The 21,939-nt window shown below is 40.6% G+C and overlaps 3 protein-coding genes across 5 annotated transcripts; all 3 read right to left on the bottom strand.

The window, feature by feature from the left end:
- Positions 1-325: 325 nt before the first annotated feature.
- Positions 326-4,693, bottom strand: LOC131138488 (immunoglobulin superfamily member 11). Of its 2 annotated transcripts, none has more exons than XM_058087443.2 (7): positions 4,465-4,693; positions 1,521-1,675; positions 1,383-1,449; positions 1,174-1,305; positions 903-1,058; positions 663-785; positions 326-570 (listed from the first exon to the last, which is right to left on the bottom strand). In XM_058087443.2, exons 2-7 carry the CDS (start codon positions 1,665-1,667, stop codon positions 356-358), a joined length of 840 nt encoding a protein of 279 aa, XP_057943426.2. In that variant the 5' UTR covers positions 1,668-1,675; positions 4,465-4,693; the 3' UTR covers positions 326-355. The 2 variants fall into 2 exon arrangements, with proteins under 2 accessions (XP_057943426.2, XP_057943424.2); XM_058087441.2 differs by lacking the exon at positions 4,465-4,693 and adding an exon at positions 3,537-3,767.
- Positions 4,694-5,074: 381 nt separating this feature from the next.
- On the bottom strand, positions 5,075-10,605 carry dlat (dihydrolipoamide S-acetyltransferase (E2 component of pyruvate dehydrogenase complex)). The gene is made up of 14 exons (XM_058087440.2): positions 10,180-10,605; positions 9,347-9,448; positions 9,138-9,262; positions 8,890-9,049; positions 8,514-8,640; positions 8,238-8,419; positions 8,031-8,169; positions 7,892-7,959; positions 7,095-7,199; positions 6,825-6,932; positions 6,638-6,756; positions 6,162-6,324; positions 5,960-6,096; positions 5,075-5,899 (listed from the first exon to the last, which is right to left on the bottom strand). The coding sequence occupies exons 1-14, from the start codon at positions 10,426-10,428 to the stop codon at positions 5,770-5,772; spliced, it is 1,914 nt and encodes a 637-aa protein (XP_057943423.2). The 5' UTR covers positions 10,429-10,605; the 3' UTR covers positions 5,075-5,769.
- Positions 10,606-11,064: 459 nt separating this feature from the next.
- LOC131138219 (dixin-like) lies at positions 11,065-21,852 on the bottom strand. Of its 2 annotated transcripts, none has more exons than XM_058086958.2 (21): positions 21,614-21,852; positions 20,877-21,006; positions 19,016-19,141; positions 18,691-18,922; positions 18,357-18,461; positions 16,609-16,703; positions 16,429-16,538; positions 15,924-16,007; positions 15,627-15,680; positions 15,493-15,543; positions 15,300-15,404; positions 15,142-15,195; positions 13,435-13,506; positions 13,274-13,345; positions 13,124-13,189; positions 12,708-12,854; positions 12,575-12,632; positions 12,398-12,494; positions 12,189-12,297; positions 11,994-12,073; positions 11,065-11,903 (listed from the first exon to the last, which is right to left on the bottom strand). In XM_058086958.2, exons 1-21 carry the CDS (start codon positions 21,674-21,676, stop codon positions 11,894-11,896), a joined length of 1,920 nt encoding a protein of 639 aa, XP_057942941.2. In that variant the 5' UTR covers positions 21,677-21,852; the 3' UTR covers positions 11,065-11,893. The 2 variants fall into 2 exon arrangements, with proteins under 2 accessions (XP_057942941.2, XP_057942942.2); XM_058086959.2 differs by having other exon boundaries at positions 16,609-16,697.
- Positions 21,853-21,939: the final 87 nt, after the last annotated feature.

The following is a 21,939-nucleotide window of genomic DNA, read 5'->3' as shown; positions in this document are numbered from 1 at the left end:
ATTTCAATCAATTTAGAAATAAGAAAGGAACTAAAGATAAATAGCATGTAATGAGGGACGAATGAGTAACTCGTCCTCATTTTCTATGCCTTATTGTAAAATATGACCGGAAATATTAGGGCTGTCAAAAATAACGCCTCAACGGTGGTAAGTCATTTATTTCATTAAGTTTTTTTTATGTTTTATGTACTTTTTCTTATTTAAAATCAATACATTGTTCAAATACATACTACCCCTAATATATGCCTGGCATTCTCTGTAGTTGAGTAACTCACCCATTGCCACTAATACTGTGTGAATCATTTAGAGTTTTTATTTAAAACCAAAAACCTTAATACGGCGTCTTTCTACTCGGTCAAACAAAGGAACGTTTTATCAGTGACGGAGTGTAGCGGATCTCATTATAACCTTCATCCCCCTCCTCCTCCTCCTGTTTGGAGGGCCTCCATCGTCCGTCCTGACCGGTGTGATGAAGCCACAGGATGAGCACCAGCAGGGCCAGCAGCGTCAGAGCCATGGACAGCGTCAACAGCACCCCCTGCAGGATCCCTGAGGAATTGCCTGCCACTGCTAACAGTCAAATGAAAAGAACAGTCAGCGAGTTAAGCAAGGAGACCGGGAGGATGATAGGAGTTACAAAAAAAAAAAAAAAAGACGCTCACCGCTGTAGACGGACAGGTTGATGTAGCAGTTCTCTGTTCCCAGGAGGTTGGAAGCGGAGCAGCGATACAGGCCAGACGTCTGCGTGGACACGTTGACAATTTGGACCCAGCCGGACAGATCATCTGAGGAAGGACGATTTCCAATACGCTTATTACCAACGCAAAACTTGTCTAAATGACCTTTGACCCATGTCTCCTTGAGGTATTTTAGGTCATTTTTAGACCACAAGGTTCTCTAACCCTCCATGTTGATGGGAAGAGAAATCTCCTCAGGATTGAGTTTATCCCAGCGGATCTCCGGCGTCGGAATGCCCTCGGACACAGCGCAGGACAACCTCACACTCCCTCCCGTGTCCATGTCTCCGTCCCAGTGGCATGCCGGCAGCGAGGGCGCCACTGTCATCACAATGAGGGGATCCACGTCACACAGCTGCATTGATTGCCATGCAGACCACCACAGTGTTCCTGGTGATCATGATGATGATGATGATGGACAGTGTAGAGTATTTACCCAGCACACTGAGGACCAGTTCCCCGATGCCAGCATCAGCCGTCTCTGGAGGATTGTTGACCATGCAGCGATAAGTCCCAGCATCAGACACACGTGTGTCATTCATGATGATGTCTGCACTCCAAGGGAGACCTAACATGGAATACATCACAGGTACTCCTATGTATTCATATTATGACTTATATTGTATATTTTTATGATTTGTATACCTGTGAAAGCCACCCTGCCAATGAGAGAGGGGTCCTCTATAACCTGACCATGGTCATACACGATCACCTGAAAGGTCAGAGATTTGGGTGTGAAAACTAAGAAGAGGAAGCCTTCATTGGTAAGGGGGGTGGGGAGACCTGAATGGGGGCCTGTGGACTGGAGAAAGGGGCGAGTGTCCAGATGATGTTGAGTCTGGAGAGGGGACTGGAGGTGAAGAAGGAGCAGGGCAGGACGACAAAATCCCCTCGGACCACCTCGATGGCGGACTCCCTCATGGTCACCATCACGGCACCTGTGTTGATGAAACAAAGGAAATAAAAACTACATGTACGTACATGTATGAATTTAAACGTTTAAACTTCCTTGATGCTGCTGGCGCACCAACGTCCATGCTGTTTTACTAGAAGTTGTGCCTTCAATATTCAATGTGCCTGGGGAACGTCATATGGGGCGAGGTTTAACATTACTAAAACGCTGCTTGCATCGGATTTTACCGATACCAACAAACGCACCGAGGTGAATCTGGATTTCACCCGTCAATTGCATCCATACCCACTGAATGTGCCGATGCACTCGCATTGCGCACATGCGCACATGCGCATCAATGCATCGGTTAGTATCGATTATTATGCACGCCCTTTGTTCGTATGTCATTTTTTTCAGTTTTTTCAACTTGCTTCTAATGCACTTTTCTGGTCAAAAATAAAGAGGAAACCTCACACACGCTCAACAGGGACCCCAGAGACATCCAAAAATGGCATAAAATGCCAACGTTTGAGGGCGGTGATTTTTTACAAAATGTTGACAAAATTCTGTTTTGTCAAAATGTTGTTTTTTTCAACTTGCTTCAAATGCAACTTTCTGGTAAAAAAAAAAACAGGGGAAACATCTCACACACTCAACAGGGACCCCAGAAGCACCCAAAAAGAGCATAAAATGCCAATGTTCGAGGGCGGGGATTTTTTACGAAAAACGTAAGGGGTTTGTATGTCATTTTTTTCTGTTTTTTCAACTTTCTTCTAATGCACTTTTCTGGTCAAAAAAAAAAAACAAGAGAAACCTCACACATACTAAACAGCTCAATTAATGTATGTATGTATGTATGTATGTATTTTTGTATAGCTTAATGAATGTATGTATGAATGTAGAGTTCGATGAATGTATGTGTATATATATTTAAACATATATATACATATATAGTATATTCAAGCATGTGTGTACGTAGAGCTCAATAAATTCATGCATGTATGTATGTTAGCATGTAGAGCTCAATTAATATATATATATATAGCATTTATAATGTATGTATGTATGTATGTATGTATGTATGTATGTATATGTATGTATGTATGTATATGTATGTCAAAGCCACCTCCTGGCATAAACTCGGTGCACGTTTGATGTGCACTGTTTAACTGTTTATACTTTCAATAACAATAGAATGTGGCATTTGGATATATGTATATATCATGACATGTATAACTTTGAAAGTCATTTTGTTAGTAAATGATCATTTTCATCAAATCCATTTGCCTGTCATTAATCCACGTCCTTATTTCCAGTGCCTCCATGATCCTGAAATAATGAACCCCCTCACTGCCACCCCCCCTCCCACTTTATCTATGCTTTGTGCCGTGTGTGTGCGCGCGCATTTGAGTTGTTAATTAAAGCTGACAGCCCTGAAGCTGAGCCAAAACCAATATCAGACAACAAACGTTTACTTTGAATCAAAAATATACTGTACACATTTATGGTTGTGCTGTACTTACAGTGTACTATTCTGTTCCGGAACAAATACCTATTTCCACTTATTTACAGATACGTAGATAATCGTAGAAACAGCCTTGTCGATGATGGACTTGTGCGCTACTATAACCTCCAGCAAAGTAATGTAACGACCCATTGGTGTTGTAATGCAGATGTTCTAAATTCTGATGTTCGTGAACGCACCTGGCTGTTAATGTTATTGGTGGATAAGGAGGATGTGTTGTGGGCGAGAGAGCGAGGAGGAGAGCAGTATGCTCTTTGACGGCATTGAGTACTCCTACTGGCCTTAAGCTTGTCAATAAAACTTTAGAAGTGCGTCAGACTCCGTGTGACTCAATACGAACGCTAATTACTTGAAAAGTAGATCATTCCTGGCAGGTACTCACTTGTGTGCAGGGCTGTGAAGCACACACACAGGGTGGTCCAGAGCGTGCATTCCCCGGAGGTAGCCATGGAAGCAGTGTGAAGAACAAGCTTCCCTCCTGTCTCCTAACTAACTAACTAGTGGCCAAAAAAGCCAGGCATGCATGATTAATGTATCGAGCCACACAGCCAACCTCAGCTCACCTCGCACTGCCAGCGTGGGAGACAAAACAAAAGCAGGCGCTTATATATTGTGGATGGGGACGATGTTATTAGTCCCATTGTTAGTTTATATTTGTTCCACAATGGTGCGTATGCTAACATACAATAAGTAGTTCACAATACGGCAGGTGTTACCATGGAAACAACACTGTCACGTGCCCCTCATTTTTTTGTACATCTTCTTATAAATCTCCAAATATTAATTTCTTCCCTTGACTCACACATTAATTGTGCAATTGTTTTCGACGAACATGTCTTTCTTTTCCTTGTCAGGTTTCCTCTGTAGTTTTTACCGTTCAAAAAACGGTGTTATGCTGCAGACTATTAAAAGGAGACCTGTCAAGCAATACCTGTATGGGACCAAGCGTAAAAACGGCCCCTCAAGTTAAACTGCTTACATTTAGACCGCCCAAAAGCTCATCGATTGGTTCAAGCCCATTCTTTGCTGGCATGTGATTGGCCGACCCTGCTGTCGCTCAAGAGCGCCTCGCACACCGGTGTTTATCATGAGTGCCACTGCAAGTTGTTAAAATTGCAATTATTCATTCATTCATTCATTCATTCATTCATTTTCTACCGCTTTTTCCTCACGAGGGTCTCGTCTCCTAAATTAAAGTCCTTAATTTTATCTTTGTGTTTATATGATAATACCCTAACAAGTGCATAATTTCAAAGCGTTTACTGTAATTGATAAGAACATTAAGTAACATTTACCACTTTGATACTCACACGTGCATGACTCCCAGCTTCATCCCCAAAACGTCTGCTTTCTTCAGCTGTGCTTCTGCCAAGAGCATCTGTCCGTCTATCTCCCGTAGTTTTTATTAAAAAACTAATTTCCCCTCTCACCATCTCCACTCCACTGAGGTAACTCCGCATCAGATTTCTCCAAAACAAATATAAACACGTTTGTTTCGCTTGCTTCTTCCGTAATCAACATGCACATGCGTAGTAACATCGAATAGTCCATTGCATGAGAAGAGGGGGTCAGTCGAAACCATCATAATATAGTTCACATTTTGATGTGGTTTTAATCACATAAATTAAGACTAAAACAGTAATGCGTACTTGAAATTAAATCAAATAAATCCATACTCACTTTAAGACAGGTTTGGGGGCCCCTGGAAATCTTGGGGACCCAAACAATTTCCTGTTTTTGCCTAATGATAAGTCTCACAGTGGTAAGTTTCACCTATGTGTAATGGACGTTTATAATTGATGTTTCCATTTCTTATTTAAATGCAGAAATGTTGAACTTTGTCATGATATTCTACACATGTATGTATTTTAAATAACTGCCATTACTCTTATAAGCTCCCACTCAAAAAAGTCCTTGGCACACGGTTCTTCTCTCAGTTTATTTAAAAGAGACTTCCAGCGGCAGCTTTGTGCCTTTCAGCTGCATGAAGGACAGATTATTATTGGACTGTGAGACTACAAACTGAACATGGAGCAGAAAGGGATTGGCAAACCTGTTTGGTCTTTTCTAGAGGTCGGGGGCTGTACAGATATATTAAATTGGATTTTGTTTACTGTGTTGTCAGCGCTCCAGGTGCCAATCATATATAATCTATATAGTAGTATCCACAGTGGTGTAGAGCCACAACAATGACAACATGATGCTGTTTATCTGCGTAGACACAAAGACACACAATGTGCACAGTATGCATCCATCATTTTTTTCCCCATCCTTTTGTGTGATAAGAAGTCACACACAGAGAGCTTCACTTCCTGTTTGCCTTTATAACACAAACTCATTTAAGAACTAAATTTGATCTCTGATTGAACAAGTGTAACATTTCCCTTTGCACATCATTACTTTTTAGAGGCCAGACTCTTTGCTAGGATAAAATCTTGTTATGGAGTTTTAATAAATAGAATTAGAGAGCGAGAGAGGAGAGTAAGACAGAGAGAAAAAGTGGAGTGAGTGCTGCCCCTCCCTCCCACTTTGCTCCCCCTCGTTGCCTTGTGTTCAGGGTAACAGAGGGAGTGACCTGGTGGCCAGAGGTCACCGTATTGCAGTTTGCAGTCCGCTCACAAGAGCATGGTGACGGGCTTCTCCAGGAACTTGCGAAATTCAGTGAGCCACTGGGCGCCCACAGCGCCATCTACCACCCGGTGGTCACAGCTCAGCGTCACAGACATCATGCTGGCCACATCAAAACTGGAATAGAACAAAACCGTGAGTGTTATACAGAGGGTGCGGTGCAGGTTTATCACCTACCCTCTCTCGTTGTCAGAAGGCATCAGGCGTTTTTCAGAGCCTCCCACAGCGAGGATGCAGGACTGTGGAGGGTTGATGATGGCAGAGAAGTTTTTGACGCCAAACATCCCCAAGTTGGAGATGGTGAAAGTGCCTCCCTGGTAGGAAAGAATTTAAATCAAGTATACGGTCACTGATAGGATTTCCACTGGTGGGATTCTACCTGAAATTCATGTGGCTGCAGTTTGCCGTCCCGTGCTTTGGCGGCAAGGGACGACACGTCGCTGCTGATGGCGGCCAGTCCTTTGGTGTGGGCGTTAAAGATGATGGGAGTGATGAGGCCGTTGGCGGTGCTCACTGCCACGCTCATGTCCACCACATGGTTCCTGGAAGAGGAAGCAAACACTCCGGTCATCATGAGGACACAAACACCACCAACAAGACATGGGCTGGATAACTGGGGATGTTTGTAGAGATACTACAGACAGACATGAATGTTGTCGGTCTTTTATGTTTTTTTATTTCAACATACAGTAGGTGGTAATACTTTAATACCTTGTGGGAAATTAAGAATCCATTTACTAAATTGATGTATTTATTTTTTATTGAAAGGAATTGTGGGAAAATCTCCAATAAAAATAAGCTATTAAAGTATGATTAAATAGAGTCTTTGAATGTAGATGTTTAATGACTACTCACTGGCGGATGACTGTGTCCATCCAGGAGGAGTTACACTCTGGAACCTTGAGGCAGGCCAGAGCACTAGCTTTGATGATGAAGTCGTTCACACTCAGCTTGAGATTTCTGGCTTTCACCTCCTGTAACAGTAGACAATAAAAACTGACTGACTTTCATTTTGGTCTAACGCCAAACAAAACAAACATACCTCGTTGAGTTCTTTCCTAAGCTCCAGCACTTGGTCCATGTTGACATCTACAGAGAGGTAGTAGTGGGGGATGGTTTGCTTTGACTGCATCAATCTCTGAGCGATGACCTGTGCAGGACACCCAAACTCCAGTTTTCATCCAAAATCCTTCTATTTAAATTTGACTGGTCTGTGATGAGTTTATAAGCAGCATGAAAACGAGTGGCTGTGAAGAACATCAGGGCCCACTGAACTTGGGAGCTTCTACACATCAGCTGCGTTTGCTCTCACCTTGCGGATATTGCTGATAGGGATGTCTGTGTAGGTCCCAGCTGCTGCAGCAGGAACTGCAGCAGGTGCGGGAGCAGCTGGAGCTGCACTTGGAGCGGGAGCAGCCTGTCAAAAGTAACACTTTTAATTACATCAATGACACCAACGTGTAAAAAAAAAAAAAAAAAGGAACACTTTGAAGACCACATAGTGGTACTGGAACAGTTACTTTAATTTTGTGCATTATAAGGTACACTTAAAAGCCTTTCATCTTATCAAAAATCAACGGTACGCAGGGATGTAAAACGTATGCTGGTAGCGATAAACCAATCAAAGAACATGCCGTAATACGTACGCTTAACCTCTGCCCGCCTCCAGTATGTATACTCCCGATATGCTGCAAAATATCATTGCGGCCATCTCTCGACTATTGTGAACAACCTACTGAAGCAAATGAATTCGGAGCTTGCCATCATTGTAGGAGGATTAACAAAGAACTCTAACAACAAGGATATTGGTGTAAACAGGGTGTTCAAAGTGAAGTTGCAAGGGGCGTGAGAATGATGGATAAAAGACGATAAAAGCCACCATATGTGAATGGATTGTGGCATTGCTGAAGCATGCACATTATAATACGGTGCACCTTATATATGAGTTAAGTACAGAAATAGACCCCATAGTTGAGACTTTGCCTTATAATCCAGTGCCAAAAAAAATACAGTAACTGCTTAGGTCAATAACACCAAATACACATGCACAATATTGCCATTGTGCTCACCTATGCTGTGCAAAAACAAGAGAGTAGAAGTATAACTTACTGGTGCGGTCTTTGGTGGAACAAAACTCTCAATGTCTTTCCTGGTAATGCGTCCATCGGGGCCCGAACCTGAGCAAATAAATGTTTACATGATATGCATGGTTTTACTTTGTAGGGCTCATTATTTCTTGATGACTCACCGCTGATCTGCGCCAGGTCAAAGCCTTTCTCTGCAGCGAGTTTCTTGGCCAGTGGACTGGCAAACACGCGTCCCTTCCTCGGCCCCACGGCTGCAGGGGGCGCTGCAGCAGGGGTGGGAGCAGGAGTGGGTGCTGCTACCTGGAAAAAAGTAAACAGAGGGTTACATCATCAGAACAGAGATGAATATGTGCATATGCATGACTTACTGGTGCTGGAGCAGGAGGAGGTGTTGAAATATCTGCCACGCCCGTTTCCACATAGTCTTTAAATGCAGCAATGTCACTCTCCTTCTCTACAATGATACAAAGTGGCGTTCCCAACGGGACATCGCGTGTGCCCTCTGCTATCATGATTTTGGCCAGATATCCCTCCTCCTGCACTTCAAAGCCTAGATGTGACACCATGGGGACGCAGTGAGAACAGGCTACAATGCACAAACAAAAGCAAGAAGGACTGACACGTTTAAGGGCGCTCAAGCTTACCGATTGTTGCCTTGTCCGTCTCAATCTCAGCCAGTAGATCTCCCTCACTGAGCTTCTCTCCTACCTTCTTCTCCCAGCGTTGCACCGTGCCCATTGTCATTGTTGGAGAAAGAGCGGGAAGTGTGATCTGCAACACACACAATCATTTTTCAAGCAAGATCCACCTGCATTGCAAAAAGCTGCACCATACTAGCATCAAAGCTAGTTTAAAAAAGGTTTGGACATTTTGCCTTTAGTTTTTTATGTGATACAAAACTACACAAACTGTACACGAACTATTGGCTATTGGTAAACTGCAACTTGGATTATTATTATTTTTAATTAATCGTGCACCCCTAATTTATATGGATAAAAACATGTGAAAGGCTAGGCCCACCTTCATGTGTGTCGGGTAGGAGCTGCCCGGGACTGCAGGAGGTGCAGAAGCGGCCGCTGCAGCTGGAGCAGCAGGAGTGGGGGCAGTTGATGAAGCAGCAGCCCCAGCTGAAGAAAGTGAGTCCAATGTAACATCTTTAAAGGCTGGGATGAGATCTGGGCTGCAGAAAGGACAGAGATTAGAAAACAAAAAAAACACACAGAGGAGGCAAGACGTGAGACTAAATTGTATTGGCAAGCTTTGTTTACCTATCAACAGTGATGCAAATTATTGCTCCAATGTTCACATCTCTGGTCCCTTCAGGAACAAGGATTTTGGCAAGATAGCACTCTTCCAGCATCTCAAAACCCACAGTGGCCTTGTCAGTTTCCACCTACAAAAAAAAAACATAATTTTACACAATGTACCATTTTTCAACAATACTTCCTGCATAAAATAAACACAAACATTTCCTAACCTCAGCTATAAGGTCGCCCTCGCTGATTTTATCTCCCTCCTTCTTTTCCCAGCGAGCAATGGTTCCAGTCTGCATGGTGGGTGATAGTGCAGGCAGCTCCACCTGTTTAATATACATTACATCATAAATGTTGTCATGATCCACAGCATGTACTTCACAACATATAGGATGATTTAAAGCCGCTCTCAAGCATTTCATATTCACTACTTTATGTATCTATTTATAAGCAACAAGCCAATCAGGGTGAGAATTGTTAAAGGTTTTCCAATAAAGTGTAGAAATTAAGGCTTTATATTGATGCCAGCCAATGGCAAAACATTAGGGAGTCAAATTTCTAACCAATGACGTAGACTTTTGCAGGTGTTACTAATGTTGTGGTCCATGAGTGTAGTGGAGTGGAAGGTTGAAATATATTGCTAGGTCACCCGGAAGTGTCACAATTGGAGAATGTTAACATGATGAACAGCCACATAGATAACCAGAATTTGGGTGCAAAAGTAAAGAGAATTGGAACAAAAATCCTGTTGCATATGATTAAAGAAAAGGTAATACTACAAGGCTACCATTAAAGGTTTGCATGAAACTGGGTGTAACAAGCTAATTTAGTCATCCACACGCTCATGCCATATACTTTTGTTTTGCAGCAAAGCTTATTAAATCATTTATCAAATGTGTTTACTGACACAAACGGGGTTGATTTTATAGGCCAAATTGTTATTTGAGACATGTAACAAGCGGCATATTTAGCATCATCTCAGCAGTGGTAGCTACGGAGGTCATGCTAACATCAAGTTAACCGGGTGCTATAGCAACCGGAAACCCGGTAAGGATACCTTTTGGTGCGGCGGCAGGCTGTAGAAACGCGTGCCCTGACAGGTCATAGCAAGCTGGGGACACCGCAGCAGAGCTCCCCTGTGACTGAAGCATAACGCCCTGGATCCAGCGACGCGGTGTAGCCGCCTCACACACCCGGTTCCAGGCACGCAAAGAGAGCCATTGGCAGAAGCAGCAGGCCCGGTTGGGAGGACACGGGGACGCGAGAGTCCGGCGGACGGCCTGAGCCGCAGGATTAGGCGAAGCATATCGTAGCAATCAACACAATCTACACAGAGCTATAAATAATGGAACTATCTTACACCTGCATCAGGAAAAACCTCTTATAACCGTACCGGGGACGAGCCTCACTTTCTAATGACCTCCTCCTGTCCAAAACACACGACTTTCCGGCACTTTCCACACACTGCCGTCTCTCTGCAAGAAGTGTCGTAAAACCTGTTGAGACGCAAGATACTAAAATAGAGGATTTTTTTAAATTCAGATTTCACTGTGGCATGGACCGTAATTTCAATCGATCACAAGATCATCATCATATTTTTTCTCGATACTAATTAGAAAAACTAATTAATTAGAAAAAAAATTAAAAAAAAATGGTGCAATAAAAAACATTATAAATAGTATTGTTTATTTTACCTTTCTGAAACGTTTTGCACTAATTGCAAAGCTGTAAAATTATTAGGGGTTTACTCTGAATATACCTGCCCTCCTCAAAACCGTTTGCCTATGATTTTTTAAATTGTTAGTTACATTTTCCTCATGTTGATAATGTATTTTATATGTTTATGAAAGGGTAGTTTTTCATTTATTGCCATTGTTTGTTTTTTGTTGTTTGTTTTTTTATGCGCCCAAACATCCCAACAAAGACATTTAATATTTCTTAAACAACAGGTTTTATTTTGTAAAACAAGACTATCACACAAAAAACATAGACCAACTTCTTTCTAACTTGTCAGTATCAATGCATAGAATATACAAAAACTGTACATTTGACAGGCAGTTATGGCATCCAATAAGTACAAAACATGAGATAATGCATATTTCTATTAGCTTGTTAGAAACGGCAAAACAATCCCAAATGGTGAGGACACACGTGCACGCACGCACACACACACACACACAATAAATTATTTATGGGATAGCTCATATATCAGCTACAGTAGGTCCCACATGCTTTCCATGTCAAATTCATAATACATCAAATGAAAGGTTGAATTCCCAGCTCCAAAATGTCAGAAGGTACACGCCAGCATACCAAGAATATGGTAAAAATATGGTAAAAATACTTTATACAAAAACTACTTATTGTATTTCACAAACAATTCAAATGAGCCTGACATTTTCTAATGAACATGACAACAACAGCATTATGATTAAATTATGATAATGAAAGGTGGTAAAGTGGTGTCACTGCAATGGTGGATAATACTGAAGAATCTCATATAGTATGAGATGAAAAAACAATGAACAGATAGATTGTATGAAAGTTGATTAAAAAAAACAATTCTAATGACATTTTCCAGAGGTGAACATTAAATGCTAAATTTGTAGGGTTTTTAGTCTTCTATAGACACTTCCGGTTAAGGCTTGGCAATATCAAGCACATCGTGGCAAGGCACTGACTTCTATGATATTATCAACATTAGTAGCACAACAGTGAGTCCAGTTCCAATATATAGAATCCTCAATTCTTCTTCTTGAGATGTTTAATGGCTATGAAGGTCTAAGCATGCCAAGCAAACAAAAAAAGTTTAGAATTTAGACAGTAAGGAGAAATGTGAGAATATTAGGAGGGCCATGTAAATACTTTCACCTTTCTTCACCGTGGTCTTCCTCCACCCAGGCCACAATTTTGCCTTCCCAACCAGGAACAATGGCTCCGTCTAAGAAAACCTTCTCTCACACACAGGGACATACATACAGTATCATTTACTACTATGTGCACTGTACATTACAAATTCTATTGCTGTCCGTCTGTTCTGCTGTACTACAAAAGTTCTGTTCTTACCTCCTCTTTCACAGTACCAAATTCAGGGTCCATGGCCTTAAAGTGATACCTGTAGTTTCCCTCTTGATCCACAGCTGCTTTCACATCCTTGAGAGTGACCTCTCCCAGCCTGTAATAATATCCACCATCATTGCGTTCTGTAAATATTAACCCTCCTGCATATCATGTATCCTGCAAACGCTGACATAAACATTACAAACGCTTCCTACTTTTTGGGTATGTTGATCATAGAAGGTGTAGGGGATCTTCCAGTGAAATAGAGTATCTTTGTGGAGGTGGTGGCGGTGCTGTTAGACTGGCAAACCTCTGCAATGAAACAAAAAAACATAGTGAATTTACACAAATGTGCTGTATGTGTAAAAGTGTCAGAAAGGAGGACATCTTACTTGGCCAAGAATCAGAGTCGCTGTTCAAGCCTTTGCGTCTGGGAGATTTCCCTCTGGACTGCAGTAGGATAATAAATGTTGAAAAAAAAGACTAAATCTTTTGACTTCCCAAAAAGACATAAAATAAACACACCCTGTGTGACTGAAGAGCATGTAGTCTATCAATGAGTGACATGATGCCCTGCTCCAGGGTGTCTAGAGTGTGGTGCTGGGGGTCGTGGGCTCTGAAGTCGTTCCTTAAACTTCTGAGTGCATCTCGGAGAAGCTGGACCTCCTCTGCCTGCAAACAAACACACCAATTTGTTTTCATAATTTATCACCTTTACAAAGATGTTATGTTGTTCAAATTCTGTATAGTTAGTGCTATATGATGTTAGTGTCTGCATTAAGTCATATGTAAGACAATACATGAAGTGTACTTGTTCAGGAAAGTAAAATAATATCAACGGACACAAAAACAGAAGATAAGGAGCAACACAAAACAATACAAATAAAAAATACTGGATGTTTTTCCAAGACAGTACACTAAAACGTCAAAAAAACACTTACACTTGATATGGAGGGAGCAGGGTTTCCAGTGTAATAGTAGCCATTGTTATCAGTGCATGGGGAAATCTACAAATATATATACAGTATATTCATTCTCAAGTAAGTCTAATAACCCAAAATTAGAAAAGGAATAAGCAAAATCAGTACTACCTGTTGAAGATCTCTATTCATAAGATCTTGCATCATACTGTTTTTATGGTCCAGTTCTTTTTGCAACACTTTCTGTCAACAACAACGAAAAATGAGAACATATTGCAAACTGGACAAGTGGACTGTTTTACTGATGCTAATATCTAAAGTGAAAAAAGTACCTGTTGTTTTTCGCTTTCCTCAAGCTTGTATTTGAGTTGTTGCACAAGTCTGTCCCTCTGCCCAACTTCCTTCTTCACAGATACATTGTAGTAATAGAAAGAATAGTCAAGTTTTGGCAAAGTTTTGACTCAATATAAAGCCCAATTTTTGCCATGTTTACCCGAAACCCACAACAATTTCTATGTCTCTATATTCCTTCATTTCCATAGCAGTACTATTTATATATTTGTATTTGTATCATATCTAGGCTAAGTAAACAGGCATTTAGGACAAGGAGGCTGATATTGGAGCTGGAATAATGACCAATGTTGTCATTGTCGCTGACATTACGCTCACCTCCTGATTCACTGTTGTCCCTCTGCGGAAAAGATTAAGTGGTGAGCAGACCACGACTCAATCAGCGCCACATGAGAATGATAATTTCATCTTTATTATACTGATCACTCATCGGTAAGATACCCGTATCTATAACAAAGGTTATGCTTTCACTTATAGTGACTAGTAGCTATTTTGACTGACATACTACTCAGGTTATATACAGAACTATTGAGGAATTTTGTGTACAACACATTTTTTATGCTAAAAGACTACAGTTCCAATGATGCTTACAGTGCCGCACAAGAAAGTAGTTTTTTTCATGTTTTGAGAGAAGTCATATGTAGAGATTGACAAATCTTATTAACACTGTCGCAGCTGTTGAACTGTGATGAAAAAAGCACCCGCTGATTGATGGTGTGAACACCGAGATTGCAAGATTTATAGTGTGCTTATAGCACTTCATGCTCGGTTCCAATTATGCCTATATAATATATATGCAGTAAATATATATTCTCTCTGTTCAAAGAAGGAGTTAGCTCTTTGGGACTTGGGTCTTTTTAAAACCAGCTCGCAGACTGAAATATTGTGGGCTCGCCTGTACTACTTTATAGACCAGGGGTCGGGAACCTTTTTGGCTAAGAGAGCCATAAAGGCCAGATATTTTAAAATGTGTATCTGTGAGAGCCATATACATTTTTTTAAACATTGAATGCAATAAAATGTGTGCATTTTTATGTAAGACCAACAGTTTTAGATATAATGGGCTCTAATTGTGTAGACCAGGCACACTACCGCACGCCAATGGGGTGTGGCCAGCACACTTTCGTGAGCAGCGCAGTGTCTAATAATAAATCAAATACTTGTTGCCATTAATACAACTTCTGCTGCTGCATAGTTTTGCACCATACTCCATAGACGTATTTCATTCTTTTGGCCATCTTTGCCAGAAGGCTTGGTTCTGCAGCTTTAGCTAGGTGACTATTTGACTAAAGGAGAAAAGTTTATATTTACATGTTGACATCTCAATGACCAAGGTAGACTACCGCATTACCCAGTAATAATCGAGTTTTGGTGTTTGACCTGGAAAATATCAGGAAAGATGGATATGGTCGGCCGAAAATAGATGGACGAATTAAAATGCATAAAAAAGTTGTTGATTTTTAATATTATTTTTAACAGTCATTTCTGTGATGTTTACTTTAAAATGTTAGCAAAAATACATTTTTATTGTGGTAAGAAATGTTTGAGAGCCAGATACAGTCATCAAAAGAGCCCTACCTGGCTCCCGAGCCATAGGTTCCCTACCTCTGTTATAGACAGTGATGTCTCCCCCTGCTGGCCGTTACAAATAATGCACATTGAATAAAATGTGGTTATCAACACGATACCTTGCAGTCACTCCAGAGGCGCGTACATTCCTCCAGTTTCCATTGCAGCTCAGTCTAGGGAAAATAACATATTATAACACTAATAACATAACATACGTACATAACAATACTTCCAATCAAGCAAAATGGTTATCATAGACCAGCTTTGTATTTTCTACCTTTTGATTGTTAAGTTCATCTTTAGTCATGCTGGCTCGTAAAAGTTCTTGCTTCAGCTGAAGTATGGATGCCTCCTGCGTGCACAGCCTCTGCTGCTGGGCCTCCTGGATGTTTATAAAATTCCCCAACAGTCTTTGTGTACTGTAGGTTAACAGGTAATTAAGCTCCGTAAATAAACTCTATGCAGCTTACCTTGACTCCCTGTAGGTTTCTCATCTCTTGCTTACAGCGCAATAGTTCCCTCTAATTAAATATTAATAAGAGTTAGAGATCAAATTAATGGCTTATCTTCCTGGTGGTAAAAATGGATTTTGTACAGTAAGTACCTTCAGTTCTCGAGCCTCCTCCATGCTCTGATCCAAACGGCTGCGGATGATGACCTGGGAAGACGGCAAACAAGGAACGAGTGTGAGAATGAGCAGAAACTGATATCTGAGTTACCCTCCAGCACACCTACACATAGCTGCACATACACACACACACACATTGTCAAGAGGAAGAAATGTGATCTGAGTGGCACACAAAGAGGTTGGGTAAGAAGGGAAACAGACAGCGAAAAAGGAGAGAGAGACAGAAAATAAGATCATCTAAAAAGTCAAATGATAGAAGGTGAGGATGCGTACAAGTTGCTGCTCAGGGTGACCTTCATCCAAAGTCAAAGACAGATCTTGTCCATCCTCTGGCAGAGAGCCTTGTAGCAGCAGGGCCTTAAAAGGGAAGAGGACATGACATTGACAGGTTGTGAGTCTAAAGATCAGTCTAAAGATTGTATTATATTTAGACTCTGTGGTTATAGCTAACAATGCACATCATTGGGACACATCTATTTCGACTATTAAGCCTTCTACAAAAAATTGCCCGCCATATAAAAGGTTTTTCATGTTAGCTGCTACAATAATAATATTGCCCTGCTTGGCAGATGGTGTATTGTAGTAATATTGTTTACTATCATAAATCAGTCATAGTAAAAGGTAATTACAATCACACAAGGCCATAACAAACATACATACAGCCGCCTTGCAGTAATCATTTTTCATACAAGGAAATCACTTGAGGCTAACATTTAAGTCCCAACCCCAAATTCAGCAAAAACACATTGTAGCACGTAAGCCATCACAACAATTGTACCTGCAAAGCAGACACCATTTTACGCGTCTCCTCCACTTCCTTCTCCAAACTTTCACTGATGGAATCCTCCCACGCTGTCGCTGCTACAGCAATAGATGACTCCACCATGGCTGCACACACAGGTACACGGCCATTATAGGACAGATGATGCACAAATCAAAGCTAATATGTAGAACTCACCGCTGGTCTCTGACTTTGCATGGTCTTCTTGCTGTGCGTCTACATGATTGCTGGGTAAAGCTCTTGGAGATGGTGGCGGACTTGCTGAGCTGAGACTCATGGGGGGGAAAAAAGAAAAGTACTGATTACTTCATTTGTTCTAAAAAGGCGAGTTATAAAGTGCATGTAAGCAAAAGCATGAACAAATACAAACAGTGTACCCTACTCCATTTAACAGGATATGTTGCGAAAGTTATTTTGTATTAGTTTTAGTGTAATTACATGCAAATCAGGTTTACACCCCCCCCCCCCACACACATATATATATACATAAATATACACTGCCTGCTCTTACCATTTAATCTGCGTCCCGCCCATCATACACTGCAGACTGTTTGAACTGTGCTATGTTTCTCCAGACTCATGATAGTTTGTCTGTTTCCACACACACGCCCTCTGCCTCGAAGCTGGCCACGTGCTACCATGGCAACCAGCACAGCATGTCTTATTAAAGCATCTTCGTCTTAATTTAGTTTCATAAACTTTTGGTACACCAGCTCAATAAAAAGGAACATGCAAAATGTATTTGATTTTACGTGTTCAATTACAACAAAAAGAACGATTAAAGACTCAGCAAGTTTTTGCAATTGATTTTTTGATGACAACATTGAGGTTTTTATTAGCTGTAAACTGTAATCATCAAAATTATTATGAAATTCCTGAATATATTCGTGAAATATCTCACTGTGTATGTAGAGAAAGAGTTTCACTTTTTGAATTGAATTAATGATACAAATTGATACCTAGGTACACTAGGTAACAAAATCCCAATACAATCGGTGTGTCAGAAGTCGACCTTTACAAAGTAAAGGTCACAGTACTGATGAGTTTTGAGAAGTATTAATTCATTATTATTGTGGAACCAGAACATCAAACATAACCCTCAATATGATGCGGTGTACTTGTGAAAAAAACCCACAAGCTAATAGCACATGTGACTGGAGAGAATAAAGGCTGGTTAGTTCTTTTCTCTGCCATCTGCTTTTGCACACACACACACACACACACACACACACACCATTGGTATGTTACCAACACGTCACTGTTGGGCATCACAAATAGTCAGAGAATGCGGTCTACTGTTCAAGATGGCAAATTAAGCATTTACCAAAAGTTGGTGCTTTCTTATCATGTTGGAAAATTGCTTGGCAGCCTCGGAAGGGGATCATGTTCTGCTTCAGAATGTCACATTACATGTTGGAATTCATGTTTCCTTCAGTTAATAAAGGTTATATGATGGCAATGGTGGGACATTATTTCCAATGGGAAAAAATGTATTAAAATCAGCATCACAGAACTCTTTTTAAGATTGGAGGTTCCGCTGTAAGACTGTGAGAAGTTGTCAATACTAAATTGCAGTACTAGACCAGAAAATTGAAGCTATCTGTGTCTCTCAATAAGCAAATTTCCAATTTTACATGCAGCATTTAAGAAATTGCTGCAGGCAAGTCAAGCACTGAAGTTTTGATGTCTACATGAATCCCATCTGCAATTTTAAAAGCTCATTTAGGGATAAGAAGATTAAAACGTTACTTCTTGTGCAAACATATGCTGACGAATTTAAAATAAACGTCTCTCCGAGGTGTTCAAATGTGTTGTTGTAAATCACAGCACATGCTAAAATCAAAATATATTCAAGTTCATGCTTTCAAAATTTAAGCACCACTTGAGAAACCTTGGAGATTATAATAACAAATATTTGAAATTACCTCATCATTTGTGCGTTATTGTCCTGCTCATCTGGGTTTCCCCTCTCATATTGCTTCACCAGGGCACGCACACACACGCTCTTCTCCACTTCAGACCTCCAGCAACTATAATTATAAGATAATTTATATATCATTATTGTAGTTGTAGCTTACTGTAGTATGAAACTGCCCTGCATTATATAAAGTGTGTTTGTAATATGTTGCCCCTTTCATGTAGATAATTAAGGTAAACAAAGTGTTAGAATCACCTCTCAGTAGGATGCAGTGCAGTTCTACAGTGTCAGAAAAAAATATCTTCAATGCATCTGATTTGCAATATTTGCACCCACTGTACCTGTGAATGCGTGAGGAGCCTGCATGCAGTGAGGCGTCATATCGAGCTGACGCCAGCGCAGCAGCAGCGCCTTGTGCAAGCGCCACAGTGGACAGGGGGTTGTGACTGGATGGACATGCTGCCAAGGCCCTCCCACTTCCTGAAGCCACCCTGTGATTGGCTGAAGGCTTGAAGTGTGCAGCCAGTGCCAGAATAACCCTCATCAAAGATTTTAGGTTACCTTCAACAATGTCTGCAGAAAGCACATACAGTATGTCTTATGAATGAATGTATACTATATTTACTGTGCATTTCAGCAATTGTGGATGCCTACAAAATGATTTACCTCTTGCTGAGATGTGCGGCATGCGTATGTGTCTGGAGGAAATGAACTGCAACACTTGTTCCACATTCTTCCTGCTTTCGTCTTTGCTCTGAGGATTCACGTAAACACCCTCAAGCAGCTCCCCGGCTGTAACATAGAAAAAGATTGAGAGAGGAAAAACAAGTATTTAGGAAATGACAGGATACAACAGATTAGACTTCCAATATTCTCTATATCAACATGTTCTCATCAGCATAGTGCCAACTATGGTCAACTGGCAGCAAGTTTAGAGAATTTTGGGGGGGACAGAAGCAACGTCTTGGCATTGGTCCCATCTTAGCCTTAAATTTAACTGTGAACTTGACAACAATGTGTGTAAAAAAATTTTAAAAATAAAATAAAAAAAAAGTACAGTGCACCCTGTATTCCTGAAATAGTGGCAGAGGCATTTATTTACACAACTACAGAGAGTACCTGGTGTTCATTTGAGAAGAAGCCACTATTTGATTATATATGATTAGTTAAAAAAAAACAGCTCCAGGAATGAATTTAATATGAAACATGTGGAAACAATATGCTTAACCTTAAATCAAATTTCCATTACTTTTTTTTAATGTTAACAATTCAGAATTTGTTTATAGTCGGCTGATTTCAATTATTCTCCCCATTTCATGATTAAAATGCACAGCTTAGATGCTTTACCTGAGTAATAAATCGTTTGCCACATCTATCCATGCTGGAGCCTATCTCAGCTGTCTTCGGGCGAGAGGCAGGGTACACCCTGGACTGGTCACCAGCCAATCACAGTCGCTTGCCACAAGTTTATTTTAATTTTAGACAGTGAGTTTTGGTGTACTGGGTTTACCCCACCTCTCGTCCAAAGTCAGCTGGGATAGGCTCCGGCTACCCCAGCAACCCTGGTAAGGACATAGAAAAGGAATGGATGGACAGTGGGCTTTGCAGGTGTACAGTCGCCCCCTGCTGGAGATTTGCAGATTGCAGGTTTACTCTTGGCATTTGGTCTTAATACTTGTCCATGACACAAAGATGCATGTTCTTTTTCCTGTGCATAATAACCTTGAAATGCATATGTCCGAATATGTGCTTGAATGTTGACATATTTAGCCTTTTTTTTTTACATTTTTCTCTGCAGAAAAATCCTGTCAGAATGAAGGAGGAAGTGACGTCACTTTGAGAATCCTTCCTCTTTGGAGCCCCACATTAAATACACAGGTTCTATACTGTGCATTTCTTGATTTTCTGTTATGTATATATTTGTATATTATGCCCCCTAAGTATGCTATTGCCGCAAAACTCTAGAAGACGGAGTAAACCTGTTCACATTTCCAAAAGATTCCACCAGCCACCAACTCATCACAACACACTATCAGTCAATATTATTATTGTTGGAAATGTTTTTCTTTTATTGCTTTGCTGTGCATTAATGGCTGTGTTTTGTTGAGTCTGGTTGCCGGAACTCGTATTTAGGAGTTGTTTTCTGGCAGATCAGAGCAGTATAATAAAAATGTTTTATTACATGAATATCTTTTATAAATTCGCTTTTTTCAAACATCTGTTGGTGTCATGGGTACTTAAACTTAACGGCTGAGCAAATTTGCCAATAAAACATGAAAACAATTATGTACAGCTACAGAATTTACTCAAATAGTGGCACAGGAATTCTGTGAATAGCAATAGCAGGAATGTTACATCACTGCAAATGACATACTTTATAGAGTAATAATAACCTATTATATACATACAATGTTTTAGTGTGTACCTACAGTAAATTAATATGCCTCAATTGGCATTCTCCCGATTATATCACCAGCGCATACCGATAAACAAAAAGGAATATGACAATATATGCGTATTTATTTACCAACAATCTCTATTAGTTGTATGAGAACAACCCCATCCTGCAGATCCCGCCGGAGGTCAGTGATGGGCCTCAGTCCGGGTTTCCTCTTCAACTGAGAATTGACCCAGGAAGTGTAGGTGGTCAATTGATGCTGTGTTTTTTTTGGAAGAAACACACAAACAGGCCACGTTTTAATAAAAAATATGCACAAAAGGCTGAGACAATAGCAAAACAAACGAGATCCTTTGTTTATTATACTAGGACAAAGGGGGGTGGGGCGGGGTCGCCCAGTTAATAATACATTGAAATACAGAAATCAGTTATAGACAACATTTCGATTTGACTAATTTATATTATTAATATATTGTTTTGTGGTATATATTAGGCAATGTCATTATATTTTACCACTGCTGTTCCGTCACGTGACTCACCGTTGTCCAGGATACACAGTCACAAACCCACTCATTGACAATACAAGTATACTAATCTTGTACATTTTAATATTAGTATTTGTTCTAATTTCTTTTCATTTAGCAACTTGACAATCAGAAACCAACGTCAGCTACTGTTAAAAATGACGACAGTTGTTCACAGTTTGGAACTAGCTAGCTAGTGCATGTTGGGGTTAGCATGTTGTACCTTTATGCACCGCACATCTTGCCATCTGTTTAAACTGTCTCGTTATCTTATTTTATCCTCGTCGACCAATTTGAGGTTTTCTACAGCTGAGCTAGTAATAAACAGGAAGCAAAAACTACCTCGTTAAAGCCTCCGTGCAGCACCTCATCCAGCAAACTTCCCCGAGAAAGTGAGGCGATCATCTTTTCACTCGAAAACCCATTAAGCTAGCTAACTAGCGACTGGAATGTAATCTCATGGTGTTCGGCCGTAATAAAATAGGCTAACTAAACACTGCTGTAGAGCTCCAAACGTCAATCATTTGATGGACGGGAGGAGGAAGCGACATCCGTTAGTCAAGCTCAGACACCGGAGTCAAGTAAATGTTCCCGCACATCTTAATTTCCGATTGGTTCTTTCAGAATAGCAGCAAAAATTATTCACTTCCGGTATCATCTGAGCCACG

The sequence above is a fragment of the Doryrhamphus excisus genome, linkage group LG21 (genome assembly GCF_037039965.1).
Source record: "Doryrhamphus excisus strain RoL-2023G ecotype Guam linkage group LG21, RoL_Dexc_Guam_v1.1, whole genome shotgun sequence".
Lineage (NCBI taxonomy): Eukaryota > Metazoa > Chordata > Actinopteri > Syngnathiformes > Syngnathidae > Doryrhamphus > Doryrhamphus excisus.
This window is presented reverse-complemented; position numbering and strand designations above follow the sequence as displayed.

Excerpts from the sequence above, each read along its gene's own strand:
- LOC131138488 (XM_058087441.2), bottom strand. The coding sequence starts at position 3,603 with ATGGCTACCTCCGGGGAATGCACGCTCTGGACCACCCTGTGTGTGTGC. Across the intron at positions 1,676-3,536 it reads CTTCACAGCCCTGCACACAA|GTGCCGTGATGGTGACCATG; the intron begins GTGAGTACCTGC and ends TCATCAACACAG. Across the intron at positions 1,450-1,520 it reads GTCCACAGGCCCCCATTCAG|GTGATCGTGTATGACCATGG; the intron begins GTCTCCCCACCC and ends CTGACCTTTCAG.
- dlat (XM_058087440.2), bottom strand. The coding sequence starts at position 10,428 with ATGCTTCGCCTAATCCTGCGGCTCAGGCCGTCCGCCGGACTCTCGCGT. Across the intron at positions 9,449-10,179 it reads GCCTGCCGCCGCACCAAAAG|GTGGAGCTGCCTGCACTATC; the intron begins GTATCCTTACCG and ends TATATTAAACAG. Across the intron at positions 7,960-8,030 it reads TGACCTGGCGCAGATCAGCG|GTTCGGGCCCCGATGGACGC; the intron begins GTGAGTCATCAA and ends TTATTTGCTCAG.
- LOC131138219 (XM_058086958.2), bottom strand. The coding sequence starts at position 21,676 with ATGATCGCCTCACTTTCTCGGGGAAGTTTGCTGGATGAGGTGCTGCAC. Across the intron at positions 21,007-21,613 it reads TGCACGGAGGCTTTAACGAG|CATCAATTGACCACCTACAC; the intron begins GTAGTTTTTGCT and ends AAAAAAACACAG. Across the intron at positions 19,142-20,876 it reads ACAACTAATAGAGATTGTTG|CCGGGGAGCTGCTTGAGGGT; the intron begins GTAAATAAATAC and ends TCTATGTTACAG.